The sequence below is a fragment of the Lates calcarifer genome, linkage group LG7_2 (genome assembly GCF_001640805.2).
Source record: "Lates calcarifer isolate ASB-BC8 linkage group LG7_2, TLL_Latcal_v3, whole genome shotgun sequence".
Taxonomy (NCBI): Eukaryota; Metazoa; Chordata; class Actinopteri; family Centropomidae; genus Lates; species Lates calcarifer.
The window spans coordinates 10442768-10469124 of record NC_066854.1 but is presented as its reverse complement, the minus strand read 5'-3'; the positions used below and the strand labels follow the sequence as shown (position 1 = coordinate 10469124).

The 26357-nt window shown below is 41.1% G+C and overlaps 1 protein-coding gene across 1 annotated transcript; it reads right to left on the bottom strand.

Moving 5' to 3' along the window:
* Window positions 1-152: 152 nt before the first annotated feature.
* LOC108900605 (uncharacterized) lies at window positions 153-23992 on the bottom strand. Its single transcript, XM_051066122.1, is given in 27 exon segments — window positions 153-1688; window positions 1690-1916; window positions 2058-2104; window positions 2717-2780; window positions 2783-2874; window positions 3137-3310; window positions 7825-7853; window positions 8408-8445; window positions 9132-9683; window positions 9873-9919; window positions 10601-10774; window positions 10896-10936; window positions 10938-11070; window positions 11361-11534; window positions 11833-13636; window positions 13810-14054; window positions 16905-17472; window positions 18078-18124; window positions 18215-18388; window positions 18785-18958; window positions 19111-19499; window positions 19501-20912; window positions 21458-21686; window positions 21818-21896; window positions 22269-22382; window positions 22530-22667; window positions 23876-23992. Coding segments are annotated over 26 exon segments (7428 nt in total). The 5' UTR covers window positions 22619-22667; window positions 23876-23992; the 3' UTR covers window positions 153-1376.
* Window positions 23993-26357: the final 2365 nt, after the last annotated feature.

The following is a 26357-nucleotide window of genomic DNA, read 5'->3' as shown; positions in this document are numbered from 1 at the left end:
GGCAACTGAATAGGGTGGGAGTTGGATGACAAGTGGCAAAAAACATCTGATTTCCTGCCAATGACTGGTTTGATTCAAAATAATATCTTTATTTTAAAATCATTCATTAATAGCCATCTCTGTATCCATTTGTAGAATAGCCATATAATACATAGCCTAAACATATTCTCTCCCACCACTGTCCACCTCACCATATTGCTCATTTCCTCAGATACTAGTTAATGTTGTTCATTTGCTCCATTTTGCATTGTTGCTTGATTATCACTCATTGCATTTACCCTGTGTTAGCAGACAGTAGTTAATACATTTTTATTCAGATCCAGTCATTTGCCTGTTTAGGAGTAGAGGATAAAAATCAATGGGATTGGGCAGGCTTCTGAGACTGATGAATTGGATTCACTAATTATAAAAAATGTGTTCCTCCTTGGAGGTGATGCTTTGTCACGGGTGCTTGCTTAAATAAATTCTGAATAAAAACATATTTAAGTTTAAAGCTGCAACCATAGCCTATAGGCTTATCTTTACATTGTTGAGCCAAAGCTAACTGTATAATATTGTCAGGACTGGACTAAGTGTCATGCACCAAAGCTCAGTGTTATATCTTATTGTTTTCTACATTTGATATTTTCTACATTTTTTTTCTTTATGTTAATGTTAACATTCACAAATCTTAATATTCTATAGAAAGGTCCAGCTCTGGTTTTACTAATCAGCATCATCAACATGTGCGACATCTTTTCCTTTCTTTTAATCAAGGTATAGAGTTCTCTGAGCAACACCTGCAGGAACATACAGGATTCAGAAGTTTCACTTGTCAGGGGATTTAAGTGTTTCTTCTGGACACTGACCTTTCAAACCTGCAGCCTGTACAACTACTTCTAACTGTGAGCTACATGATCACTTCACTCGTTCACACAGGCTTTTTTCCCCCCTCACATTTTCACTGAATTTATTTATTCAAGATAAAGATTTACACATATTTTACCATCTTAGACAAGTTAAAGTATCACCTCATCATTATTACAGTAAATAAATCATATCAGATATGAATATCTGCAACTGAGATGAATTGAATTGCCTCTCTTGAACTGACCTTCAGAGAAAGACAAAATCCTGATATTCACTGCAGTGTTTTAACTGGATAGAGACCGAAAATACTTAATAGCAAGTCAACAACATTTTTAACCTGTAATAATCATAACTTCCGTCTTTAAAGAACTGAAAGAGCAAGAAGTTCACAGGGAACCATTTAGAGGAGTTTAAAAAATAAACTGATATAATACATTAATCTGACAGTGTGTGTGAGTGAAAGTTACGAACATGTACAGACTGAACTCTCTGTTCAACAGTGAGAAAGTTCCTCTAACAGAATGAGACTATCTCTGCTTCATTGAACACAGAGACACTGAGGAACCAGACAACCAGATGATAAACCCAGGATACAGAGGCTCAGTGAATGTGGTGTTGAAGGTGTGGATGTGGATCAGTGTGTCAGAGGAGACTCTGTAGAAGGACAGAGTGCCAGCAGGACAGTCCACATACACTCCTACTCTGTTAGAGACAGGGGTGGTGGGGATAGAGGTCAGTCTGTTACTGTGACATGCAGAGTAACCACCAGCAGAGCAGCTCAGACTCCAGGAATGATCATTCCTTCCAAACACACAGTCATTACTGTCTCCTCTTCTTTCTGATTCCTCTGTAAGTCACCGATATACCAACCTCTCCTCTCCACTCAACCTCCCAGTAACAGCGACCAGTCAGACCATTTCTACACAGCAGCTGAGACCAGAAATCAAATCTATCTGGATGATCAGGATATGGCTGATCCTCTCTCACATATGTCACCTTCCTATTTTTCTCAGACAGTTTAAGGTTTCTGTGTGCTGTGTTTGTGTCGAGTGTGAGTTCACAGGAATCTGATGGAGAGAAGACGACAGAGTATAGCTGCAGTTACTGATCTATCATCAGTTCATTGATTGACGGTGATCTGAACGAGTGATGTGACAGTTGAAGATGGTTGAATTTGTTTTCATGAATCAAACTAAAAACACACTTACACTTCCTCAGACCTGGTCTCAGCCATTGTACTCCTCGAGGCTCCATCCTGAAAGGAGGAGGGAGATTAGACCAGCACGTTCTCTTTCAGCATGCAAACATGGACATTACATCACTCTCATACACAAATTGTTCTATTCAAATGTAGACTTGTATGTATGGATTTACATTCAACAAAGAAAACAAGGAATTAGAGTCCTTATATAATGTCTCTGAGCAGTGCAGATGGCATTATTATTGTTGGTATGTTTTTAAATGCAAGTGTCAACACTGAGCAGGTATCTAAGTCATTAGGATTGTTCTGGGGAATGCACTCTGAGTGCTCTGTTCTACTCTGTACTCTGTTCTTTCAGAATTAAACCAACTGTAGCTGAAATGTTTTCCAGTCTGGCTTTATGCTGATTTAGCAGGAAATAAAATTTGATTCAAAACATTTGCAGTGCTAATTAAGCCAGAAGTCGTGCTCAGGTAACAAAATACAACTGACAACGACTGATTTCATTTTAAAAGAAATGACACAATGAGTCATAATAAGATACTGATGTCGTAATTACGAGAAAATCCCTCTTCTGTTGTTGAATGTGAAGCACTTTTGAAGAAATGGTTCCAGCTCGTCTCCTCTATCAGACATTGTCTGTGGCTGCAACAGGCCTCTGCATACCTGAGAGAGTCCAGTCTCCACTGTGAAGACAGCAGCTTCACTCCCGTCTCCTGGATGATTGTAGCTCAGGTCCAGCTTCTCTCAGATGGGAGGGGTTGGAGCTCAGAGCTGAGGCCAGAGAAGCACAGCCCTCCTCTGTGATCAGACAGCCTGACAGCCTGTGAACACACAGGAGCCCTCTATCATCACTTGGTGTGTGTAATTGTTCTTTTGTTTTTGATTCTGGTCCATTTTGGCTCAGGTATAATTTATTTTTTGAACAGGAGACTGACAAAAAAATGACTGGAAAACTCAAAGATTTTATATACTGTGAAAAATCATTAGACAGTAATTGTATTGGCCAGCATTTTCAGCAATGTCAGAATTTGCAGCATTAAATGAACCAACACTTGATATCCTGGCTCATAAACTTGATCTGACCTGAGAGTTTCCAGTGTACATAGTGGACTCTCCAATCCAGAAGAAAGCAACTTCACTCCTGCATCTTTAAGGTCATTGTTACTGAGGTCCAGCTCTCTCAGAGTAGAGGACTGGGAGCTCACAACTGAGGACAGAGCTTCACAGCTTCTCTCTGAGAGGTTACAGCCACTCAGTCTATAGAGATGATAAATAGGAATTAAAGAAGAAAGGAATTATTTCTCCATTGTATTTCTTTTTTTGTTTTGTTTAGTTTAGTTTTTTAAAATCCAACTATCTTTACACTTACAGAGCTTTGTTGGAGGCTTTGATCCACTGGCAGCAGCCTCAGAACAGCCTCCTCTGAAGCAGAGTATTTCTTCAGGTCAAACACGTCCAGATCTTTTTCAGAAGACAGTAAGATGAAGACCAGAGTTGACCACTGAGCAGGAGACAGTTTATCTGTAGAGAGACTTCCTGAACTCAGGTACTGTTGGATCTGCTCCACTAGAGAACGATCATTCAGTTCATTCAGACAGTGGAACAGATTGATGCTTTTCTCTGCAGAGGGAGTCTCTTCAATCTTCTTCTTGATGTACTGGACTGTTTCCTGATTGGTCTGTGAGCCACTTCCTGTCTGAGTCACCAGACCTTGTAGGAGAGTCTGATTGGTCTGCAGTGAAAGACCCAGGAGGAAACGAAGGAACAAGTCCAGGTGTCCATTTGGACTCTGTAAGGCCTTGTCCACAGCACTCTGGTAGAAATGTGTTGATTTGCCTAGAAACACTATAGTCCACCAGGAAGTTGGTTGTTTCTCAGACAGCAGATTGACTCCAGAGTTGGTGAAGGTCAGATGGACATGAAGAGCAGCCAGAAACTCCTGAACACTCAGATGGACGAAGCAGAACACCTTGTCCTGGTACAGTCCTCTCTCCTCTATTAAAGATCTGTGTGAACACTCCTGAGTAAACTGAGGCTGCTCTGATATCGATGCCACACTCTGTCAGGTCTGATTCATAGAAGATCAGGTTTCCTTTCTGCAGCTGCTCAAAAGCCAGTTTCCCCAGAGACTCAATCATCTTCCTGCTCTCTGGACTCCAGTGTGGATCTGTCTCAGATCCTCCATCATACTTGATGTTCTTCACTTTGGACTGAACCACCAGGAAGTGGATGTACATCTCAGTCAGGGTCTTGGGCAGCTCTGCTCCTTCTCTGGTTTTCAAAACATAATCCAGAACTGTAGCAGTGATCCAGCAGAAGACTGGGATGTGGCACATGATGTGGAGGCTTCGTGAGGTCTCGATGTGGGAGATGATCCTGTTACCCTGCTCCTCATCTCTGAACCTCTTCCTGAAGTACTCCTCCTTCTGTGGGTCAGTGAACCCTCTGACCTCTGTCACCATGTCAACGCACTCAGGAGGGATCTGATTGGCTGCTGCAGGTCGTGTGGTTATCCAGAGGCGAGCAGAGGGAAGCAGTTTCCCCCTGATGAGGTTTGTCAGCAGCACATCCACTGAGGTGGACTCTGTAACATCAGTCAGGGTCTCAGTGTTGTGGAAGTCCAGAGGAAGTCGACACTCATCCAGACCGTCAAAGATGAACACAACCTGGAACTCTTCAAACCTGCAGATTCCTGCTTCTTTGGTTTCAGTAAAGAAGTGATGAACAAGTTCCACCAAGCTCAACTTTTTCTCTTTCAGCACATTCAGCTCTCTGAAAGTGAATGGAAATGTGAAGTGTATGTCCTGGTTGGCTTTGTCTTCAGCCCAGTCCAGAGTGAACTTCTGAGTTAAGACTGTTTTCCCGATGCCAGCCACTCCCTTTGTCATCACTGTTCTGATTGGTTCATCTCTTCCAGGTGAGGCTTTAAAGAGCTCTTCTTGTCTGATGGTTGTTTCTGGTCTGTGTAGTTTCCTGGATGTTGTTTCAATCTGTCTGATCTCATGTTCATCATTGACCTGTCCAGTCCCTCCCTCTGTGATGTAGAGCTCTGTGTAGATCTGATTCAGAAGTGTTGGGTTTCCTGCTTTAGCGATCCCCTCAAACACACACTGGAACTTCTCCTTCAGGTTAGACTTGAGTTTATGTTGACAAACTGCAGCAGCAGATCCTTAATGAACAAATAAGATCAACCAGTGAAATAAATACTCTAAAGTTACATTTAATTGCATGAGTTAATATATTTTCTTAAATTTCTTTAGAAATGTCAAAATTTCCCATTTATCCATCATGTTAAATCCTCTTACTGCTGTGCAGACAGTCAGCCAGCTCCTCCTGCTTCATTCTCCTCAGGAAGTTCAGTGTGATCTTCAGAAATGCCTCTCTGCTGCTCCTCCTCTGCTCTTCATCCTCACTGTCCAACACCTCCTCATCCTCCCTCTGACTCTCTAAGCATTCTGGGTAATCTGGACTCAGAACCTTCTGGATCTTCTTAAGCTCCTTCTTCACAAAACTGACAATGTCCTCCTCCAGCAGCTGGAACAGAATATTATATTAATAACACAATCAGACTAAAACCATGGAGCCAAACATCAGATTCAGAGTGATAATCAACTGTTCTAAAAAGTACATCATGGAGATTATTGTTAACAGATGTAGAAGTAGTTACTGTACATGCACAGACCATAAATACAGAGTCCAGGTGTGTTTGATGCTGATAGGCAGACTGACCACTGGGAACCTCTGAGTTGTCCTGCTCAACTCTGTGGAGGAATCATGAAGAATTACCTAACATTGTGTCTGACCACACAGAGATGGACACAAGGTAAAGGTTCATGAAATGATATTTAGATGAAAATGGTGAATCAGACAACTGTCAGTAGTGGTAAAGGTTTCCTAGTCCTGATCCCACTCAGTCTGCAGCTGTGAATGCCTTTGACTGCAAGTGTGAGAGAGTGTGCTAATACAAAGACTGGCGGTGCTCAGAGAACTTCATCTGAGTTAATAAAGGTTTATAAACTGAAGTTCCTATAACTGCTATAACTGCTCCTATAACTGCTCGAATCAAATGATTCTGATTTCATAATCATTTTTCAATCCTTACCGTTTATCAAATGGTTGGTGTTTTTTCCTTGATTTATAAGGATGTTTTACTGTTGGGCCACTCTTCATGTACACATAATCAGGACCAGGTTCGGGAATGTCTTGTTTTTCCAACTTCCTCCTGATAAGGACAGAATAAATTCTGCACTTCACACAGAAGGCACTAAGACATGTACTGGCAATATATTTGAAGAACATTTCCAAAATTCCACAGAACATTCTTCTATGTCCATCATTTCACAGAAGACTGAGTAACCACTTTCACTGGTTTTTCACCACCCAAATACTTTACTTTGATATCTACTTTGAATACTATCTCACCCAGCACTTAACGATAGCTTGAGACTCAACTCTAGAACCTGAACAATCTCCTGTGTCTCAGGTTCATGAATATATGTAAAAAGAACTATGGTAAAATTTAGCTTATGTATTTGCTAAAAACTCTGAATAAAAGTGTTTAAAAATGAGTCAGTTAGATGTAAAAATTCATAACAGCTTACTTCTTTGCAGCAGCTGGTTGTTGTCCTGTAAACTGAATAAGGCGATCATTTGACCGGTCGCTCTTGAAGGACACGCAGCTGGGTTCATCTTCAGTGGAGTCTGGTCTCTGATGGATCCTGGTAGACAGAGAAGAAGACCACCAGAGAGAGAGAAAGAAAATCACTTCCTAATCTTCAGCCAGGAGTTTGCATGTTCACTCCACTGAGCAGTTTTCATCATAGTCATCTGATATATCAGCAACAGCAGTTATACTGGACAGATGTCAGCTACATTTAAACTCAGCTGCAGCTTACTTCTTTGCAGCAGAAGGTTGTTGTTCCTTAAAATGAACGAGGCGATCACTTGACTGGTCGCTCTTTAAGGACACACAGCTGGGTTCAGGTTCATGTTCAGAGGAGTCTGGCCTGGTAGAGAGGAAGACCACCAGAGAGGAGAAAGTCACTTTTTAATCTTCAGCCACATGAAACTAGCAGTGCTCAACAAGAAACTGAAAGGTGAATTAAGTCTGAAACTGTTTACACTGAATGATTTCTGTTCTCTCCTCACTCTGACATACAAACTATGTCCTATATTATTTATTTAGACTGAACAGAATAATCTCAGTCAGTGATGAAATGAGGCAGACATTCCCATTGTTTGTCTGTATCACAGAGTCAATAAACCAAAGAAAAACAGGTACTGTGGGGACTATAATTAAAACTTCATACGACCTGATCAAGTACAACAGCCCTGACTGCTGCAGTGGTTCCTAAACTTTACTACACCACAGGATTTTTTTCCATGGCATCCCTCCACGCACACTCACATAGTGTATATCACATTTGATGTATAATGTCATGACAAATATGAAGTGTAAATTAATATCAACAGTTTTTATATACATGCATGTAAGTCACTGTGTGGAAAATAACTGATTAAAAATTATTGTACGTTGACCAACAGAAACTCAAATAAACAAATAAACAAGAACATGATCCTTCATAAAACATCTTGAGTCTCAAAGTCCAGTCCAAGATCTGATATCAGGATCTGATATCAGGACTCTGGTTTATAGTTTTATTATGAGTCTATTCAATGTTCAAATAAAAAACAAAATCACACCAAACAGCAAATTGCAGGTTAAAGGATAAAACAGTATCAGGTGTAATGTGAAGTGTAGAGTGTGATACCTTTCCATGTTGGTAACAACCTGCAGCACCTGATGAAGACAGACACACAGATGGTTAGTCTTCAGTCTGATTTGACTTTTGTATCATCAGGAAATAAAATCTCTGCTTCTACTTTGTTTGACTTGGTTTTAAAGGCTCTGCGCTGTATTCTGAAGTATTCGTTGTCATCAGGGACTGTAATGAATCAAAGTTCCATTTACTCAGCTGCTTCCTATGAATTTCTTCACTTTGCAGCTCCCTGCTGTCTGGACCAGGTTTTTGTAGAGAATCATCAGCTGAAATCCTCTGCTTCTTGTCCTCCGTCAGTCCTCTGTGTCTGCAGGCTGCCGTCACACTGAAACATCGAAAACCATAGACCTACAGCACACAGTTCAAAGATCAGTTGCTGCACCTTTAAATGACTTTAATATGATTAATATTTAACTTGCAGCAGTTTCCTGCTCTGACTCTGGCACAATCAAAAACCTGAAACTAATAAACCTCTTTTATTTTGAGGGTCATCACTTTCTATTCACAGTTTACTGTATCCAGTCAGAACATGCAGTGGCAGCTCAGTCCAACAGTCCAAAATGTATCATGTTACCTTGGCAGATGCTGCTCCCATCAGCCTTCTACCTTTATCTGTAGAGGACACAGAGCAGAGTTGAAATGATTTGTCCAATTATAGTTCAGCATCAAAACACTCATATCCTTGTTTGGATGAACTTGAACTTTAAAATCCAGTGAAGAAACCAAAGGAGAAAAAAAAGCAAATGAAACAGAACAGTGTTTAAAAAAGAATTTTTACTGTGGAGATTAATTGAGTTTAGGAGGCTAACATTTAAGTTATTAATATACAGTGTACACTTTATACTACATGAAACATCAATTGATACATCTTTCAGTATAAAACAGTAATACAACAAAAGATAAGTGTACAAACAATCCCACAGTGTGAATTATTACATTTTATCGATGCAAAAATGACTGCAAAGCAGCAGTGCCTTGAGATAACTTTTGTTGTGAATTGGCACTATATAAATACAAACTGACTTGACTCTGCAGCTGTCAGCAATGATGATTAGTAACTGTCCAAAATGTCCATTTATTGTTCAACTGATATGAACTATATATTGACTATATCAACTGTGCAAAGACAATAACATCATCACATAATCAGATTCTCCAGTTTATCACTCAAATACAGTGTTTCAACAAATTAAGACAATCGATGACGAACCACATTTGTTCTTGATACATTAGACTAACTCACTAACTCTCAGGTGCTGGTAACTGTTTGTTTGTTCAGCACCTTTAAGCAACAACTTACACTGTTTCTCTAACAGGAGGAGGAAAACACAGAGACACTGAGGATCCAGAACAGACCCCAAACCCAGGATACAGAGGCTCAGTGAATGTGGTGTTGAAGGTGTGGATGTGGATCAGTGTGTCAGAGGAGACTCTGTAGAAGGACAGAGTGCCAGCAGGACAGTCCACATACACTCCTACTCTGTTAGAGACAGAGGAGGAGGAGCGAGGGATGAGTGTTTGTCTGTTATTGTGCCAGACAGAGACACGATCACCATAACAGAACAGACTCCAGGAGTGTTGATTCTCTCCAAACCGGCAGTCAGCACTGTCTCCTCTCCTGCTGATTCCTCTGTATGTCACTGCTACTAGAACATCTCCTTTCTTCTCAACCTCCCAGTAGCAGCGACCAGTCAGAGCATTTGTACACAGCAGCTGAGGACACTGGTCAAATCTGTCTGGATGATCAGGATATGGCTGATTATCTCTCACATGTGTCACCTTCCTATTGTTGTCAGACAGTTTGATTTTTCTGTGTGCTGTGTTTGTGTCAAGTGTGAGTTCACAGAAATCTGACGGGGAGAAGAAAACGCAACAAAACTTGCTACAGTTACATCTCATTTATTAATTTGGTTTAAAAGTTTCATGATGACACATGATATCATCTTCATCCTCAGGGTTTCAATGAGTGCTGTGACAGTTAGAAGATGACTGAATGTGTACTGCTTTGTTTTTATGAATCAAATCAAAAACACACTTACACTTCCTCAGACCTGGTCTCAGCCATTGTACTCCTCGAGGCTCCATCCTGAAAGGAGGAGGGAGATTAGACCAGCACGTTCTCTTTCAGGACATGGACAACACTGGGAGGTGGGGTCTTTTTTGTCACTGCATTGATGTTATTATTATTATTATTATTATTATTATTATTATACAACAAAGGCAAATTATTTAAGTGCTAAGGCTCATGAGGGTTTATGTGGTAGTAAGCCTAGATATGAATAAAAAAGTATCAATATTGCAAATGCTTGTACGGTTGTTTTGCAAAGTGACAAATTACTATGAATTCCTTGCTAAGTGTAAATGCTGCAGTAATGCTAAAGTCAAGTGTTGATCTTGCTTTTTAAATAGAAAACACGCTTGTTCCCTAGTTATTCCTCTGATTTGGACTCTGATTAAATGATACACTTAAGACCTGTTGATCAGACCTCAAAGACACAGTGGGTCTCCATCAGGTCTACTGAAGACAATGCTGGATTGAGGTTTATGGTCAACATTTACTAAGATAGATTTTTGATGCTTCCTGTCAGCATCTGCAAATGGAACATCCCTTTTCTCAATTGCTAATGACTGGAAACAGATAACAGAGAGACACATGAATATACAGCACTTATATGCTCCAAACATGAATATATATGTGCCACTTAAGAACAGGAGTAGTTCTCATATGAGGCAGTTTATTCTTAGCGTGAAGCAGGCCTCTCCATACCTGAGAGAGTCCAGTCTCCAGTGTGGATCTTTAAGTCCAGCTGATAGCAGCTTGACTCCTGACTCTCCTGGATGATTGTAGCTCAGGTCCAGCTCTCTCAGATGGGAGGGGTTGGAGCTCAGAGCTGAGGCCAGAGAAGCACAGCCCTCCTCTGTGATCAGACAGCCTGACAGCCTGTGAACACACAGGAAGTAATACAAATGGTTTGAATATTATACATGCACAGAAAAAAAATCAATATTGAAATGAAAATGAATTTTTATTCATCATGGTCGTTGCTTGAAAAGGTCCTGACCCTAGAGTCACCAGTGTACAGTGTTGACTCTGTAGTCCAGCCTGTTAGCAGCTTTACTCCTGAATCCAGCAGGTTGTTGTCACTCAAGTCCAACTTGCTCAGTCTAGAGGACTGGGAGCTAAGAGCTGAGGACAGAGCTTCACAGCTCCTCCCTGTAAGGTTACAGCCACTCAGTCTGATGGGGTAAGTTTGAAAAAGAGGAAAAAAATCATTCAAAATACAGTCACTTCTAATGCTGGGTCTATATTAAAAGACAGAAAGAGCAGTATTCACGTGGGCCTAGATTTGCACTGAAATGAGCAAAACATTTTATACAAGAAACAAACTAAACTTAGTGAATACAGTCTGAGGAAGCTGAGGTGACTCTCACACCGACCAAAACCTGCTCCTCACACCTCAAAGTGTGTTGACTTTAGTTAAGAAAAATACCTCAGACTTTCAACACAAACTGTTACTTGATCTGACCTGAGACATTCCAGCATACAGTATGGGCTCTCCAGTCCAATGGACAGCAGCTTGACTCCTGAATCCTGCAGGTTGTTCTTACTCAGGTCCAGCTCTCTCAGACTAGAGGACTGGGAGCTGAGAACTGAGACCAGAGCTTCACAGCTTCTCTCTGAGAGGTTACAGCCACTCAGCCTGGAGAGATAATAATGAGTGAAAATTGTAAGATATCTATATTTTTTCTAATGTTTAAAGTACACCAGTGCATTTTAATTATTAATTATTCCTACACTTATGTACAGACAGTTATCAAATTGAAGGTAAAGCCAGTGTCTTTGTAAGGTGTGGGGTCACCACATACAACCAGAACAGCTTCAATTTGCCTTGTTATTGATTCTACAAGTCTCTGAAATGGGTGAGATCTGTTGACTGTGAAGTCCACTTATTTATTCAGGTTTTTCTTTTAATTTGTCACCCACCTGTATGTACTTACAGAGCTTTGTTGGAGGCTTTGACCACTGGCAGCAGCCTCAGAAGAGCCTCCTCTGAAGCAGAGTATTTCTTCAGGTCAAACACGTCCAGATCTTTTTCAGAAGACAGTAAGATGAAGACCAGAGCTGACCACTCAGCAGGAGACAGTTCATCTGTAGAGAGACGTCCTGAACTCAGGTACTGTTGGATCTCCTCCACTAGAGAACGATCATTCAGTTCATTCAGACAGTGGAACAGGTTGATGGTTTTTTCTGTAGAGAAATTCTCACTGATCATTCTCTGGATGTATTGAACTATTTTGTGATAGGTCAGCACAGTATTTAATCCCTTTGTCAGCAGACCTCGTAGGAGAATCTGATTGGTCCACAGTGAAAGACCCAGGAGGAAGCGAAGGAACAAGTCCAGGTGTCCATTTGGACTCTGTAAGGCCTTGTCCACAGCACTCTGGTAGAACTGAGTTACAGCAAAATTGTCTTTTCTTGTTTCAGACTTCCCAGAGGTTGATTGTTCTTCAGACAGCAGATTGAGTCCAGAGTTGGTGAAGGTCAGATGGACATAAAGAGCAGCCAGAAACTCCTGAACACTCAGATGGACGAAGCAGAACACCTTGTCCTGGTACAGTCCTCTCTCCTCTTTAAAGATCTGTGTGAACACTCCTGAGTAAACTGAGGCTGCTCTGATATCGATGCCACACTCTGTCAGGTCTGATTCATAGAAGATCAGGTTTCCTTTCTGCAGCTGCTCAAAAGCCAGTTTCCCCAGAGACTCAATCATCTTCCTGCTCTCTGGACTCCAGTGTGGATCTGTCTCAGATCCTCCATCATACTTGATGTTCTTCACTTTGGACTGAACCACCAGGAAGTGGATGTACATCTCAGTCAGGGTCTTGGGCAGCTCTCCTCCTTCTCTGGTTTTCAACACATCCTCCAGAACTGAAGCAGTGATCCAGCAGAAGACTGGGATGTGGCACATGATGTGGAGGCTTCGTGAGGTCTCGATGTGGGAGATGATCCTGTTACCCTGCTCCTCATCTCTGAACCTCTTCCTGAAGTACTCCTCCTTCTGTGGGTCAGTGAACCCTCTGACCTCTGTCACCATGTCAACGCACTCAGGAGGGATCTGATTGGCTGCTGCAGGTCGTGTGGTTATCCAGAGGCGAGCAGAGGGAAGCAGTTTCCCCCTGATGAGGTTTGTCAGCAGCACATCCACTGAGGTGGACTCTGTAACATCAGTCAGGGTCTCAGTGTTGTGGAAGTCCAGAGGAAGTCGACACTCATCCAGACCGTCAAAGATGAACACAACCTGGAACTCTTCAAACCTGCAGATTCCTGCTTCTTTGGTTTCAGTAAAGAAGTGATGAACAAGTTCCACCAAGCTCAACTTTTTCTCTTTCAGCACATTCAGCTCTCTGAAAGTGAATGGAAATGTGAAGTGTATGTCCTGGTTGGCTTTGTCTTCAGCCCAGTCCAGAGTGAACTTCTGAGTTAAGACTGTTTTCCCGATGCCAGCCACTCCCTTTGTCATCACTGTTCTGATTGGTTCATCTCTTCCAGGTGAGGCTTTAAAGAGCTCTTCTTGTCTGATGGTTGTTTCTGGTCTGTGTAGTTTCCTGGATGTTGTTTCAATCTGTCTGATCTCATGTTCATCATTGACCTGTCCAGTCCCTCCCTCTGTGATGTAGAGCTCTGTGTAGATCTGATTCAGAAGTGTTGGGTTTCCTGCTTTAGCGATCCCCTCAAACACACACTGGAACTTCTCCTTCAGGTTAGACTTGAATTTATGTTGACAAAGTGGAGCAATGTATCCTGAATGAACACACAAGAAACAACATTAATAAGTCACTTAACAATAACATACTACATTTTAATTTCTCTAAAGAATGCATATTAATGCATATTTCCCCCATATCTTGAGATTGAGATTGAGATTGATTGAGATTAGTAAATGTCCATTTATCCATCATGTTAAATCCTCTTACTGCTGTGCAGACAGTCAGCCAGCTCCTCCTGCTTCATTCTCCTCAGGAAGTTCAGTGTGATCTTCAGAAATGCCTCTCTGCTGCTCCTCCTCTGCTCTTCATCCTCACTGTCCAACACCTCCTCATCCTCCCTCTGACTCTCTAAGCATTCTGGGTAATCTGGACTCAGAACCTTCTGGATCTTCTTCAGCTCCTTCTTCACAAAAGTAACAATGTTCCTCCTCCAGCAGCTGGAACAAATTAATATGTATGTTTAATGTAAATAACTGGAAACATCTAATTAAATACTGACAACAAACTGGTTTACAAATTGTGATAAAGAAACTTTAGAAGTTGTGGATATTGGCCTTTGCAACCAACATCAGATAATACTGGCAGCTGTTGTTTACATATGAAGCATTTGATACAGATGCTGTGTTAGACTTCAGCAGAATACAGCAGTTAGTGGTAAGGAATACAAGCCTACACTGCTGTATGTAAACCCACATCGAATTTTGACTAAAAACATGAATAATAGTTTCTGTTTTTGATAGTGGATGAATGCTGAATTCTGAGCAGCATAACAGCAATACAGTTCCACTGAGATGAACTGAGCTGCATCAATATAAATGTAACTAAATATGGTGGATCTGTGTGGTGACTTTACAATTCCTGTTTCATAAGAAGGTCATGTATTAGAAATTGTTGTACATATACAGACCATAAATATGGGGTTCAGGTGTGTTTGGTGCTGTGGGGCAGACTCACAACTGGAAACCTCTGAGCTCTCCTGGTTAACTCTGTGGAGGAATCATGAACTATTAGTCCATATATGCTCCAAACAGGAGCTAAAAGAACAATGAACACTGGATCTAAACGTGGCTTGAACATCAGCAACTTTTGGACCAAACTGTTGTAAAAACACCAGAAAATATTGGCACAAACCAGGGCTAAAACACCAGAGAATATAAGATTGAATAAAGTAAAACACCAGAGAATGATGGACCAAGGTTCCAATACCAGACCCAATCAGCTGATCAACAAATCAGGACAATCCAATAACACCAGAGATGATGATCTGCACATCTCTGGACCACTGTGACTCTGGAAAAAAAAGTGCTGATGAACTTGGGATATCTAATCTGTCAGAGCCAGGAATATTGACCGGACCAAAATACTATTATTCATTTGTTTGATGCCCTCTTGTGTATTCATGAAAACTAATTCACTAACCAGTCACTGTGTACATATTGACATGCTGTGTAAATTGATGAAACATTATGTCATCCATTAGAGCAGGGTCAACCCCACTTGAAAGTTACTTACATCAGATCAGCAGATCGCTGTCCTTTAAAATCAAAGAAATGTTCCTTCGACTGGTCACTCTTGAAAGACAGACAGCTGGGTTCAGGAGAGTCTGGTCTCTGCTGCTGGAATCTGAGACAAAAACAGAACTGATAAATGTCCATGTTGGATAAAACCTGATAAAAAATATGTTCAGTCTTTTAATTAACAAGTAATGCTTTGCATGAAATGCCTCTCTGTCAGCTTTAAATCCTTACCTTCCATCAACAGACTTTCTGAATTTAAGAGGAGAAGCTGACATGGTTGCTCCTAAGGAACGAATTGCTGGGTTTAGGTCCAGATTGTGGGGAATCTGGTTTTTGATAGATCCTGATAGAAAAACACATTAAGTGAACCTCACAATTTCAGTAAAAGGTCTACCTAATTAATAATTACATATTAAATGTTAACAAATAAACACTGATAACTTACTTCTTGTCAGATAAATGTAAAACTAGTAATAATTTCCCTTGATTGGTTGCTCTTGACCACTGGAGGGCAGTGAAAAATCATCAGATCTGTATTTTCTCTCAGTATAACCAGCTATCAACAAGAACAGTTTTAACCAAAGTTCAGTTAAGGTGGAATCTTTTCATACTGAAAGACAAGTTGACAACATGCCAGCAAGCAATGTGAGATGCAAAATAGCTATAAACGTCGCCATTAGACGGGAGCCACAGGCTATTTTCTGAAAGCACTGAAACAATTTGACAAGCAACAGAATTAAAATGAAGGACCATCACATCCTTCATAAACATCACAGGTTACTCTGCTTATTGAGTCATTAATGAATATCAATCCACAGAAAGATCTTTTGTCTAGTGAGGATAATTCAAAGCAAAGCAAGAGTTCTACTTACTGAAGTCCTCCCCACAAATGTGTGTCTCTCTGCAGCTCACTTCTGTACTGAACAGGTTTGTGCACAAAAGGAGGTACATGCTCAAACTACAGCCCTTTTTTTTTTTTACTTCAGTGGACAAGAATCCAGTCTGACTGGTTGGACTGAAAGGAATCAAAGTTCAGATGGCGAAGTGTGATTGTCAGTGTTAAAAGAAACACTGGAGAGTTGTTAAAATGCGAGTTGAACCTCAAGGCCCCTGGCTATGTTTTATCACTCCTGTTATTACCTGAAGAGTTTGAAAAGTAAAGATACATACTCTCTCACAGTTCAGATATTCTGAGTGGGTTTCATTTGTGAATCTTGTGTGTGAAAATCCTCCTTCCTAATAACAGTTAGTGCTAACAACATGATCAAAGAGTTATTCAAGAGAAAAAGAGTGAAAAATGTCACCTTACCTTTTTAAGAATATGTGTCACAAGGCTCATAGGAACTGAAACTACAGTTTATGGGAAACAGACTCTGGGAGGAGTCGATGCTTCATTTAATGTGGGGCTGGAACTAAGGATTGTTTTCACCATTTATTCATCTGCCAATTATTTTCTCCAATAATCTTTGTTTTGTGTACAAAATATCAGAAAATACGGAACAATGTCCAATATAATCTCCCAAAGCCAAAGATAATGTATTCAGATTGAGACCTTGAACAGAAAATGTCTTAACTTTTATACATGGGCATAGACATTGCAAGTTATAACAGCTGTGTTTTGCTATATTATCATTTGTTATGTCTCCACTTACGGGTATGTGTCATTTACAAGCAAATATTAAGGTGCTACTTTCTCACCTATAACTTTGAGCTTACACTAGGTTGTATACCATGATACCATAGCTAATTCTTTTGTTTTGGTTTTAGGGACATGAGATTCTCTACACTTCCTCTCCCAGGTCACACAGAGACAATGAGGTGTCAGGGACAAACCCAAACCCAGGATACAGAGGCTCAGTGAATGTGGTGTTGAAGGTGTGGATGTGGATCAGTGTGTCAGAGGAGACTCTGTAGAAGGACAGAGTGCCAGCAGGACAGTCCACATACACTCCTACTCTGTTAGAGACAGAGGAGGAGGAGGAAGACGAAGGGGAGGGAGAAGAGGGGAGACAGACAAATGTTATTTGATTATTGTGACAGACAGAGTAACCATCTTCAAAGCAGCTTAAAGTCCAGGACTGATCATTCCTTCCAAGCCAGCAGTCGTAACTGCTTCCTCTCCTTTTGATTCCTCTGTAAGTTGCTGATATATCAACCTCTCCTTCTGTCTGGACCTCCCAGTAACAGCGACCAGTCAGACCATTTCTACACAGCAACTGAGACCGGAGGTCGAATCTATCTGGATGATCAGGATATGGCTGATCCTCTCTCACATGTGTCACCTTCCTGTTGTTGTCAGACAGTTTAAGGTTTCTGTGTGCTGTGTTTGTGTCGAGTGTGAGTTCACAGGAATCTGATAGAGAGAAGACAGAATACAGCTGCAGTTATTGACTTGTGTCTTTACATTTATATGCCTTAGTACCTTCCTACCATAGCTGATGCAAGTTATTAGTTATATGGTGTTTCTATAGGGTTCCTCTTTTGGCATTTTTATGCTTTTTTTTGCAAGTTGACTTTTGATTTTGTCATCAGTCCAAATTACAATTGAATATTTTGTCTCCTCTCCCTGGGTGCTGCCAGGACTGATTTTGACTTCTCCTCTATCTATTTTTCTTCCTCCATTGTTTAGTGGGTGATGAACTTGCCTCAAACTCCTGTAATTGTGTCAAAAGTCTGAACCATCCAGAAAAAAAAATTAAACTGCAAATGGACCATGGTTTGGTTTAATCTGGACCAAACCACTTTTTTGGTCAGATCAAAAATTCTCTCTCCGCACCATGGTCTGAGGCACCTTTCACATCTGCTGATCTGGTTTGGACCAAATTGAACAGCGTATGAAAGCGCCCTAAGACACAACACAGTAGGATTTGAATGAAAGTTATCACTGCTTTGAAATGGGATTTTCATTTAAATTATTAAAAATGCGCTTTGGTTTTACAAATAAAACAAAAAACTTACACTTCCTTAGACCTGGTTTCAACCATTGGACTCCACCTGGCTCCAAACTGAGGGGAGACAAAGTCAGACTAGAATGTCCTCCCTGATGATATAAAGTTTCATGTCCACATTGTCAGTAACAGGCAGTACCACCATACCTGAGAGTGTCCAGTCTCCATAGTGGATCCTCCAGACCAGTATATAATGGCCTGGCTCCTGCGTCTCCTGGATGATTGTAGCTCAGGTCCAGCTCTCTCAGATGGGAGGGGTTGGAGCTCAGAGCTGAGGCCAGAGAAGCACAGCCCCCCTCTGTGATCAGACAGCCTGACAGCCTGTGAACACACAAAACAACACAGAGCAGTTTATCTGGGAATATTGCTTCAAATTTAATGGCATTACAAAATGGAATTAAAAATTGTATGTCTGCAAAGCAAACACCCAAAAGAATTAGTGTTTGAACTTGCTGACTTAGCCTGTGAATTTTTTTAAAGAGCTCTGTGGTATTTTACCAGCAGTAAGGAGACAAAATAATGATGATACTGCCAGCTTGGTATGATTGCATTGATTATTGGGTGGGTTTCAGGTGTGCAGGTGGGTTGGTGCTATGTTAGTTTCCACTTACATTCAGAATACATACAGAAATGACAAGGCAGAATGTTTTTGGGCTTTTTTTGTTTTTAGATTATATAGATGGCCCAGCCTTAAGGCAAATGGTAACTTCATCTGACCTGAGAGATTCCAGCATACAGTGTGGACTCTTCAGTCCAGTGGACAAAAGCCTCACTCCTGAATCCTGCAGGTTGTTGTTACTGAGGTCCAGCTCTCTCAGAGTAGAGGACTCAGAGCTGAGAACTGAGACCAGAGCTTCACAGCTTCTCTCTGAGAGGTTACAGCCACTCAGCCTGAAGCGACAATTAGCATAAAAAGCATAAAGGAACTTCTCACCATTCACTGACACAATTTTTCTCATGTTAATAACATAACTTATTTGTTGTTGAAAAGATAACAGCATACTTAAAGCCAAGTGAGCCTGCCCAAATATCAGTTCACTTACAGAGCTTTGTTGGAGACTTTGACCACTGGCAGCAGCCTCAGAAGAGCCTCCTCTGAAGCAGAGTATTTCTTCAGGTCAAACACGTCCAGATCTTTTTCAGAAGACAGTAAGATGAAGACCAGAGCTGACCACTGAGCAGGAGACAGCTCATTTGTGAAGATTCTTCCTGGTCTCAGGTACTGTTGGATCTGCTCCACTAGAGAACGATCATTCAGTTCATTCAGACAGTGGAACAGGTTGATGCTTTTCTCTGCAGAGGGAGTCTCTTCAATCTTCTTCTTGATGTACTGGACTGTTTCCTGATTGGTCTGTGAGCCACTTCCTGTCTGAGTCACCAGACCTTGTAGGAGAGTCTGATTGGTCTGCAGTGAAAGACCCAGGAGGAAGCGGAAGGAACAAGTCCAGGTGTCCATTTGGACTCTGTAAGGCCTTGTCCACAGCACTCTGGTAGAAGAGTGTCTCTACAGATTCATCTATTCTTGTTTCAGACTTCCTGGAGGTTGATTGTTCTTCTGACAGCAGATTGAGTCCAGAGTTGATGAAGGTCAGATGGACATGAAGAGCAGCCAGAAACTCCTGAACACTCAGATGGACGAAGCAGAACACCTTGTCCTGGTACAGTCCTCTCTCCTCTTTAAAGATCTGTGTGAACACTCCTGAGTAAACTGAGGCTGCTCTGATATCGATGCCACACTCTGTCAGGTCTGATTCATAGAAGATCAGGTTTCCTTTCTGCAGCTGCTCAAAAGCCAGTTTCCCCAGAGACTCAATCATCTTCCTGCTCTCTGGACTCCAGTGTGGATCTGTCTCAGCTCCTCCATCATACTTGATGTTCTTCAGTTTGATCTGAACTACCAGGAAGTGGATGTACATCTCAGTCAGGGTCTTGGGCAGCTCTCCTCCTTCTCTGGTTTTCAACACATCCTCCAGAACTGAAGCAGTGATCCAGCAGAAGACTGGGATGTGGCACATGATGTGGAGGCTTCGTGAGGTCTCGATGTGGGAGATGATCCTGTTACCCTGCTCCTCATCTCTGAACCTCTTCCTGAAGTACTCCTCCTTCTGTGGGTCAGTGAACCCTCTGACCTCTGTCACCATGTCAACACACTCAGGAGGGATCTGATTGGCTGCTGCAGGTCGTGTGGTTATCCAGAGGCGAGCAGAGGGAAGCAGTTTCCCCCTGATGAGGTTTGTCAGCAGCACATCCACTGAGGTGGACTCTGTAACATCAGTCAGGGTCTCAGTGTTGTGGAAGTCCAGAGGAAGTCGACACTCATCCAGACCGTCAAAGATGAACACAACCTGGAACTCTTCAAACCTGCAGATTCCTGCTTCTTTGGTTTCAGTAAAGAAGTGATGAACAAGTTCCACCAAGCTCAACTTTTTCTCTTTCAGCACATTCAGCTCTCTGAAAGTGAATGGAAATGTGAAGTGTATGTCCTGGTTGGCTTTGTCTTCAGCCCAGTCCAGAGTGAACTTCTGAGTTAAGACTGTTTTCCCGATGCCAGCCACTCCCTTTGTCATCACTGTTCTGATTGGTTCATCTCTTCCAGGTGAGGCTTTAAAGAGCTCTTCTTGTCTGATGGTTGTTTCTGGTCTGTGTAGTTTCCTGGATGTTGTTTCAATCTGTCTGATCTCATGTTCATCATTGACCTGTCCAGTCCCTCCCTCTGTGATGTAGAGCTCTGTGTAGATCTGATTCAGAAGTGTTGGGTTTCCTGCTTTAGCGATCCCCTCAAACACACACTGGAACTTCTCCTTCAGGTTAGACTTGAGTTTGCACTGGCATGTAGCCGGAGTTCCTGAATAAACAACAAAACCCATGTATTTAAACTGCATATTGGATACAGTATCTGTATCTGAATCTAAAAATAAAATATGTATATTCTTGTGACTGGACAAATATGTTATTTTTGGTTATGCTTATTGTTGGGGAGATGTGTGTGGTCAGTATGTCTATGTTCCTGTCTTCAGCAAAATATCTCCAAATATAATGCAGTTTTCTGGACATATCTTGATTACAGAGTGAGGTTAAAATACCAAAAGTCAAAACTAATTTGATCATGTGGCCATGTTATGTGTGGGACTAATTGTAAGGCATCATTTTATGATGCTTTTTATTCTTTGTCAAATGTGGTTGCTTGGCCTTGTTTGTGTTGTTATTTCTGTGCTGGTTGTCTGATAATTAATTTTTACTTGAACACAGGCCTGAGACTAAAGTTATTGCTATTTTAAAATTACTCAATATGGACCCTTTAGAAGTGCTTCCATTGTTTGATTTAATAACAATAATAGTAAGAATAATAATGATAATGTCCCATTTATCCATCATGTTAAATCCTCTTACTGCTGTGCAGACAGTCAGCCAGCTCCTCCTGCTTCATTCTCCTCAGGAAGTTCAGTGTGATCTTCAGAAATGCCTCTCTGCTGCTCCTCCTCTGCTCTTCATCCTCACTGTCCAACACCTCCTCATCCTCCCTCTGACTCTCTAAGCATCCTGGGTAATCTGGACTCAGAACCTTCTGGATCTTCTTCAGCTCCTTCTTCACAAAACTGACAATGTCCTCCTCCAGCAGCTGGAACAGAATATTATATTAATAACACTACAAACTAAAACCATGGAGCCAAGAATCAGATCCATATTGGACAGACTGACAATCCACTTGTCTAAAAAGTGCAGCATGGAGATTATTGTACATGTACCGACCTGAAATATGGAGTCCAGGTGTGTTTGATGCTGTAGGACAGACTGACTACTGGGAGCCTCTGAGCTCTCCTGGTCCACTCTGTGGAGGAATCATGAAGAATTAGCTCATATTGTCTACACAGAGACAGAAGGTCCATGAAGTGATATTTGGAGGTAAACAGTGAATAAGTTAAAAACAGTTAAAGATCCTTATCTTGCATGTGAAATTTGGTCTGGCTCCCACACAGCTTCTCTCTCAGCTCTTTTTTCACTCTTCACACAATCACTCCTGTCACTGTTCATGTTAACAACTGAGGTCAGGAGAGACTGTCTAACACAGAAAAAGTTGTCTCCATATTTAAACCACATCACTTCTCTCCTCTCTCTATGATGGCCAGAGCTTTGATTTAAGATGTGGTCAAACTAGCTCTTTACTACAATAAACCAAGTCTTACTGTCAGTCACAGCTTACATCTGAGCAGCAGATGGACATTGTCTTTTAAATTCAATGCCAAATTCCTTTGACCAGTCGCTCTTGAAAGACAGACAGCTGGGTTCAGGAGAGTCTGGTCTCTGCTGTTGGATCCTGAATCAAAAACAGAACTGATAAATGTGTGTGTTTGATTCAAAATAATGTGTTTAATAGGTTGAACAGGTAATGCTGCCGCTCTAGGCTTCAACACAACACACATACACCTTCAGAGTCATGGACAGTTAGAGATGTTCATCTCACCTCTGAGCCTTGGTCTGGCTCTCATGTTCCCCACACAGAGTGGTTTTAGAGGGAGGGACTCCCTCCTCTCTGTCCTCACACTGATTCATGCTGCTCAGTTCACATCCACATCAGCTCACACACACTTTCTACCTTCATCTGGAGAGGAAACACAAATCATTCACCTGCACATCAACTGAAATCATCCTTACATGATTTCTCCTGTAAAAATATCAGCTGCTGCTTTTCTGTTTCATATCAGTCTTAACTGAATGCAGTCAGACAGCTGTGAGGCAGAGGGAGCTGCCATCAGCTGCTGTGCTTCTATCAGTCCACTAGATGGTGTCATGAAGCAGCCCAGCACACAACATTATCATAGATATTCATTATAACATACACTGTACAATGACAAACAGATAAACACATGAATCAATAAATAACTGATTAATGAAATCAATCAGTCAATGAAGTGATTAAATGTAAAGAGAAATATATTTTGATTGTGCATTCCTGCTACAGAGGCATTCCCTGACTGTCAGCACAGTGACCTGAAGTAAAGTGATATAAAGTTAATTAGTAAAGTAAGCAAAGTAATCTGAAAATGTTTCAAAATAAAAGACATTCTAAATTTTGATTCATGCAAGGAAAATGAGATCATATTTACTGATGAATCTGTAGTTTCATAGACTGCATTTGTCACAGTGATGTTCTGTTGAACTATATTTTATAACCAGTTCTTTCCCAGTCATCTCCATCACCCTCTTCAATACTCTCCTTCTTTCCTTCTATTTTCCCTCACCAGTTTCTTAGCTCTCCTGCACTTCCCTCATCTTCCTCCTCTACCTGCTACCCTTTATCCTCCTGCTTTCCCGTTCTTCTTATCTTCTCAGGCTCTTCCTTTTGCTCTCTCTCTCTCTTTCAAAAACACCTCTCCTTTAATTCCCAAAGTCTGTGTTTTTGTTCATGTATGAACAAAGGGGAAAAACAATGAAGCTGCTGCTGTTCAGGATGGAGGCTGAATCAAATGTGAAGTTTAGCAGGAGACTGTTAACATGCTGTAAAGATGCGTGGGCTCAGAGTTTAAAAGCAGCAATAAATATGAATCGACCACTAGGGGCAGCTCATTGGCTACTTTCTGAAAGCTAAGTAAACTAGAGATAATCATATGAATTACCATTAAAAGTCTCCCATACAAAACACACACTTACTCTGTTTGATTGTCTGTTGCAATAGAATCAATCTACAGAAAGATGTAATGTGCTGTCAGCAGCAACATGGTTAACAAACTGTTTCCAGTTTTCCAGTAAAAGCTGCTGTGCTCGGCCTATGAAGATATTTAAAAAAAATCAATCAAGATCTCCACTTACTCAACTTTTCCCATGAACTTCATCACTCAGCAGCTCTCTGCGGTACGTGTAGAAAAGGAGCTTTGTGCTTTGTCCTTGTCTGTTATGAATGTGTGTATGTGCCAGAATGGTCTCTTCTCTAAAAAATATGCTGTCTGACTAGTTGGAGTGCATCTCGGTCAGACTAAAGTTCACATGCCAAAGTCTTTTTCAGACAATACATTTCCTCAGGACCCCAGTGTGCACACACACATTCTCTGCAAACTCACTGCTGCTGTTTGATGTTTTCATTCTTATTTATTATTGATCAGGACTGACTCCTCATTGACAATGATGTAACACCCTTGAGTGGAGAAAAAATAAACTGCACAATGTCAGATTATTGAAAAGTGATGACACCAAGTGTTCTGAAATTATAAAAATACTTCAATCTTGTTATTAGAATTGCACTAATGATTGGCTCAATACAAACCATACAAACACAAACAACAAAAAACAAACATTTAAAACTGTGTCCAGAAGCGAGGAACGTGAGGATGCACTGTTAAAAAAACATGACAACCAGGGTGACAATCAGTAAACAAATTTATCAAGAGTATGCACTGTAAAAAATGACAACAATCAGGACAGAGGACATTTATAGATGCACTCTAAATGAACTGACAACCAGCAGACACAGTGATGGGATGACAGTGCAATGCACCAATAAAGAGATTGCTGAGTTGAACCATCAACTTCAAAACACTTTGAGCCATCGATTACCTCAAGCCTCAGGGACAAAGACATTGTAAACATGATTTCTTTGACCTTTCCCGCCTTTCCTAAGGACATAAACCTTCAACACCATTTTCATTGACTGTCTTTGTCTTTTCACATATGTTTTAAACAAACTGTCAGCATTTTAGTTTTTACTTAATCAGCTCAGTTGTCCTGCAGTTAAGAGAAAGACAAAATACTAATATTCACAGTGATGGTTTTATTGTGAAAAGACAAGAAAATGATGGTCAGAATCTTCCAACAACATTTTAGTCTTTAAAAGACTGGAAAATTACAAGGAATTATTTAGAGGAAAGCTGGGTTTACGAGCATACAAGTCCTAGGCAGCTAACTAGCATTTATCTGAGGCTAGCTGAGCTAGCTGAGCTAGCTAGCAGAACAGAAACAGAAAAACTTGCTAAAAACTCGGCATTACACCTCCCCCCATCCCCCCATCCACCCCACATCACGAACAAATGCCTTACCTTTATCCTTTGACTGTCTTTCTTCCTCCGTTTTCCTCTTCTTACGTTTTTCTGCCCCACTACGATAACTTCTTTTTGAAGCCATAACGTCGTTCGCCATTCATACCCTCACTAACGGGAATGATGGGTACCTGTCAATCATTCCCATCATAACTGTCGGCTGACATCACTCACTGCGCGACAGTGGAGTCCAACGATTTTGACTTAATTATGCCACAAAAACACTAGCCACAGCTTATCATTGCGGCTTATTTTATTCATATATCCTACGTTTATTTTTAAGCATATAAGGTATAAATACAGGTCATTTTAATTCTCCTCCGGCGAGGCTGAACACCACTTTTGGGCCCCGTAGTGGCTTGTGGGGCCCTACGCATTTGCATAGCAAGAAACGGCTCTGATTACAGGCCCGGGGAGAGATGTGATTGGGTTAGCTGCTAGAAACTTAAAGGAGGAGAAGAAGACGGAGTGCTTTTCACCTACCCATCATCCTTCCTGGTTTTCAGGGACGTGGTCCAGTAAGTATCCTACACCAACCTTTTAATGTCTCTATTTGCACTTTACCTGCTGGTGTGTTGTTGTCAACTTGTCTTTCAGCATGAGATGCTTCACAATTTACATCCTGTGATTTCACCCCATGGTTTATCACTATGAAGTGACTTTGGGCATCTGTGCAGGAAGGAGGATTTTCACACACAAGATTCACAAATGAAACCCACTCAGAATATCTGAACTGTGAGAGAGTATGTATCTTTACTTTTCAAACTCTTCAGGTAATAACAGGAGTGATAAAACATAGCCAGGGGCCTTGAGGTTCAACTCGCATTTTAACAACTCTCCAGTGTTTCTTTTAACACTGACAATCACACTTCAGTCCAACCAGTCAGACTGGATTCTTGTCCGCTGAAGTAAAAAAAAAAAAAAGTGTGTCAGGAGCTGTAATTTGAGCATGTACCTCCTTTTGTGCACAAACCTGTTCAGTACAGAAGTGAGCTGCAGAGAGACACACATTTGTGGGGAGGACTTCAGTAAGTAGAACTCTTGCTTTGCTTTGAATTATCCTCACTAGACAAAAGATCTTTCTGTGGATTGATATTCATTAATGACTCAATAAGCAGAGTAACCTGTGATGTTTATGAAGGATGTGATTGTCCTTCATTTTAATTCTGTTGCTTGTCAAATTGTTTCAGTGCTTTCAGAAAATAGCCTGTGGCTCCCGTCTAATGGCGACGTTTATAGCTATTTTGCATCTCACATTGCTT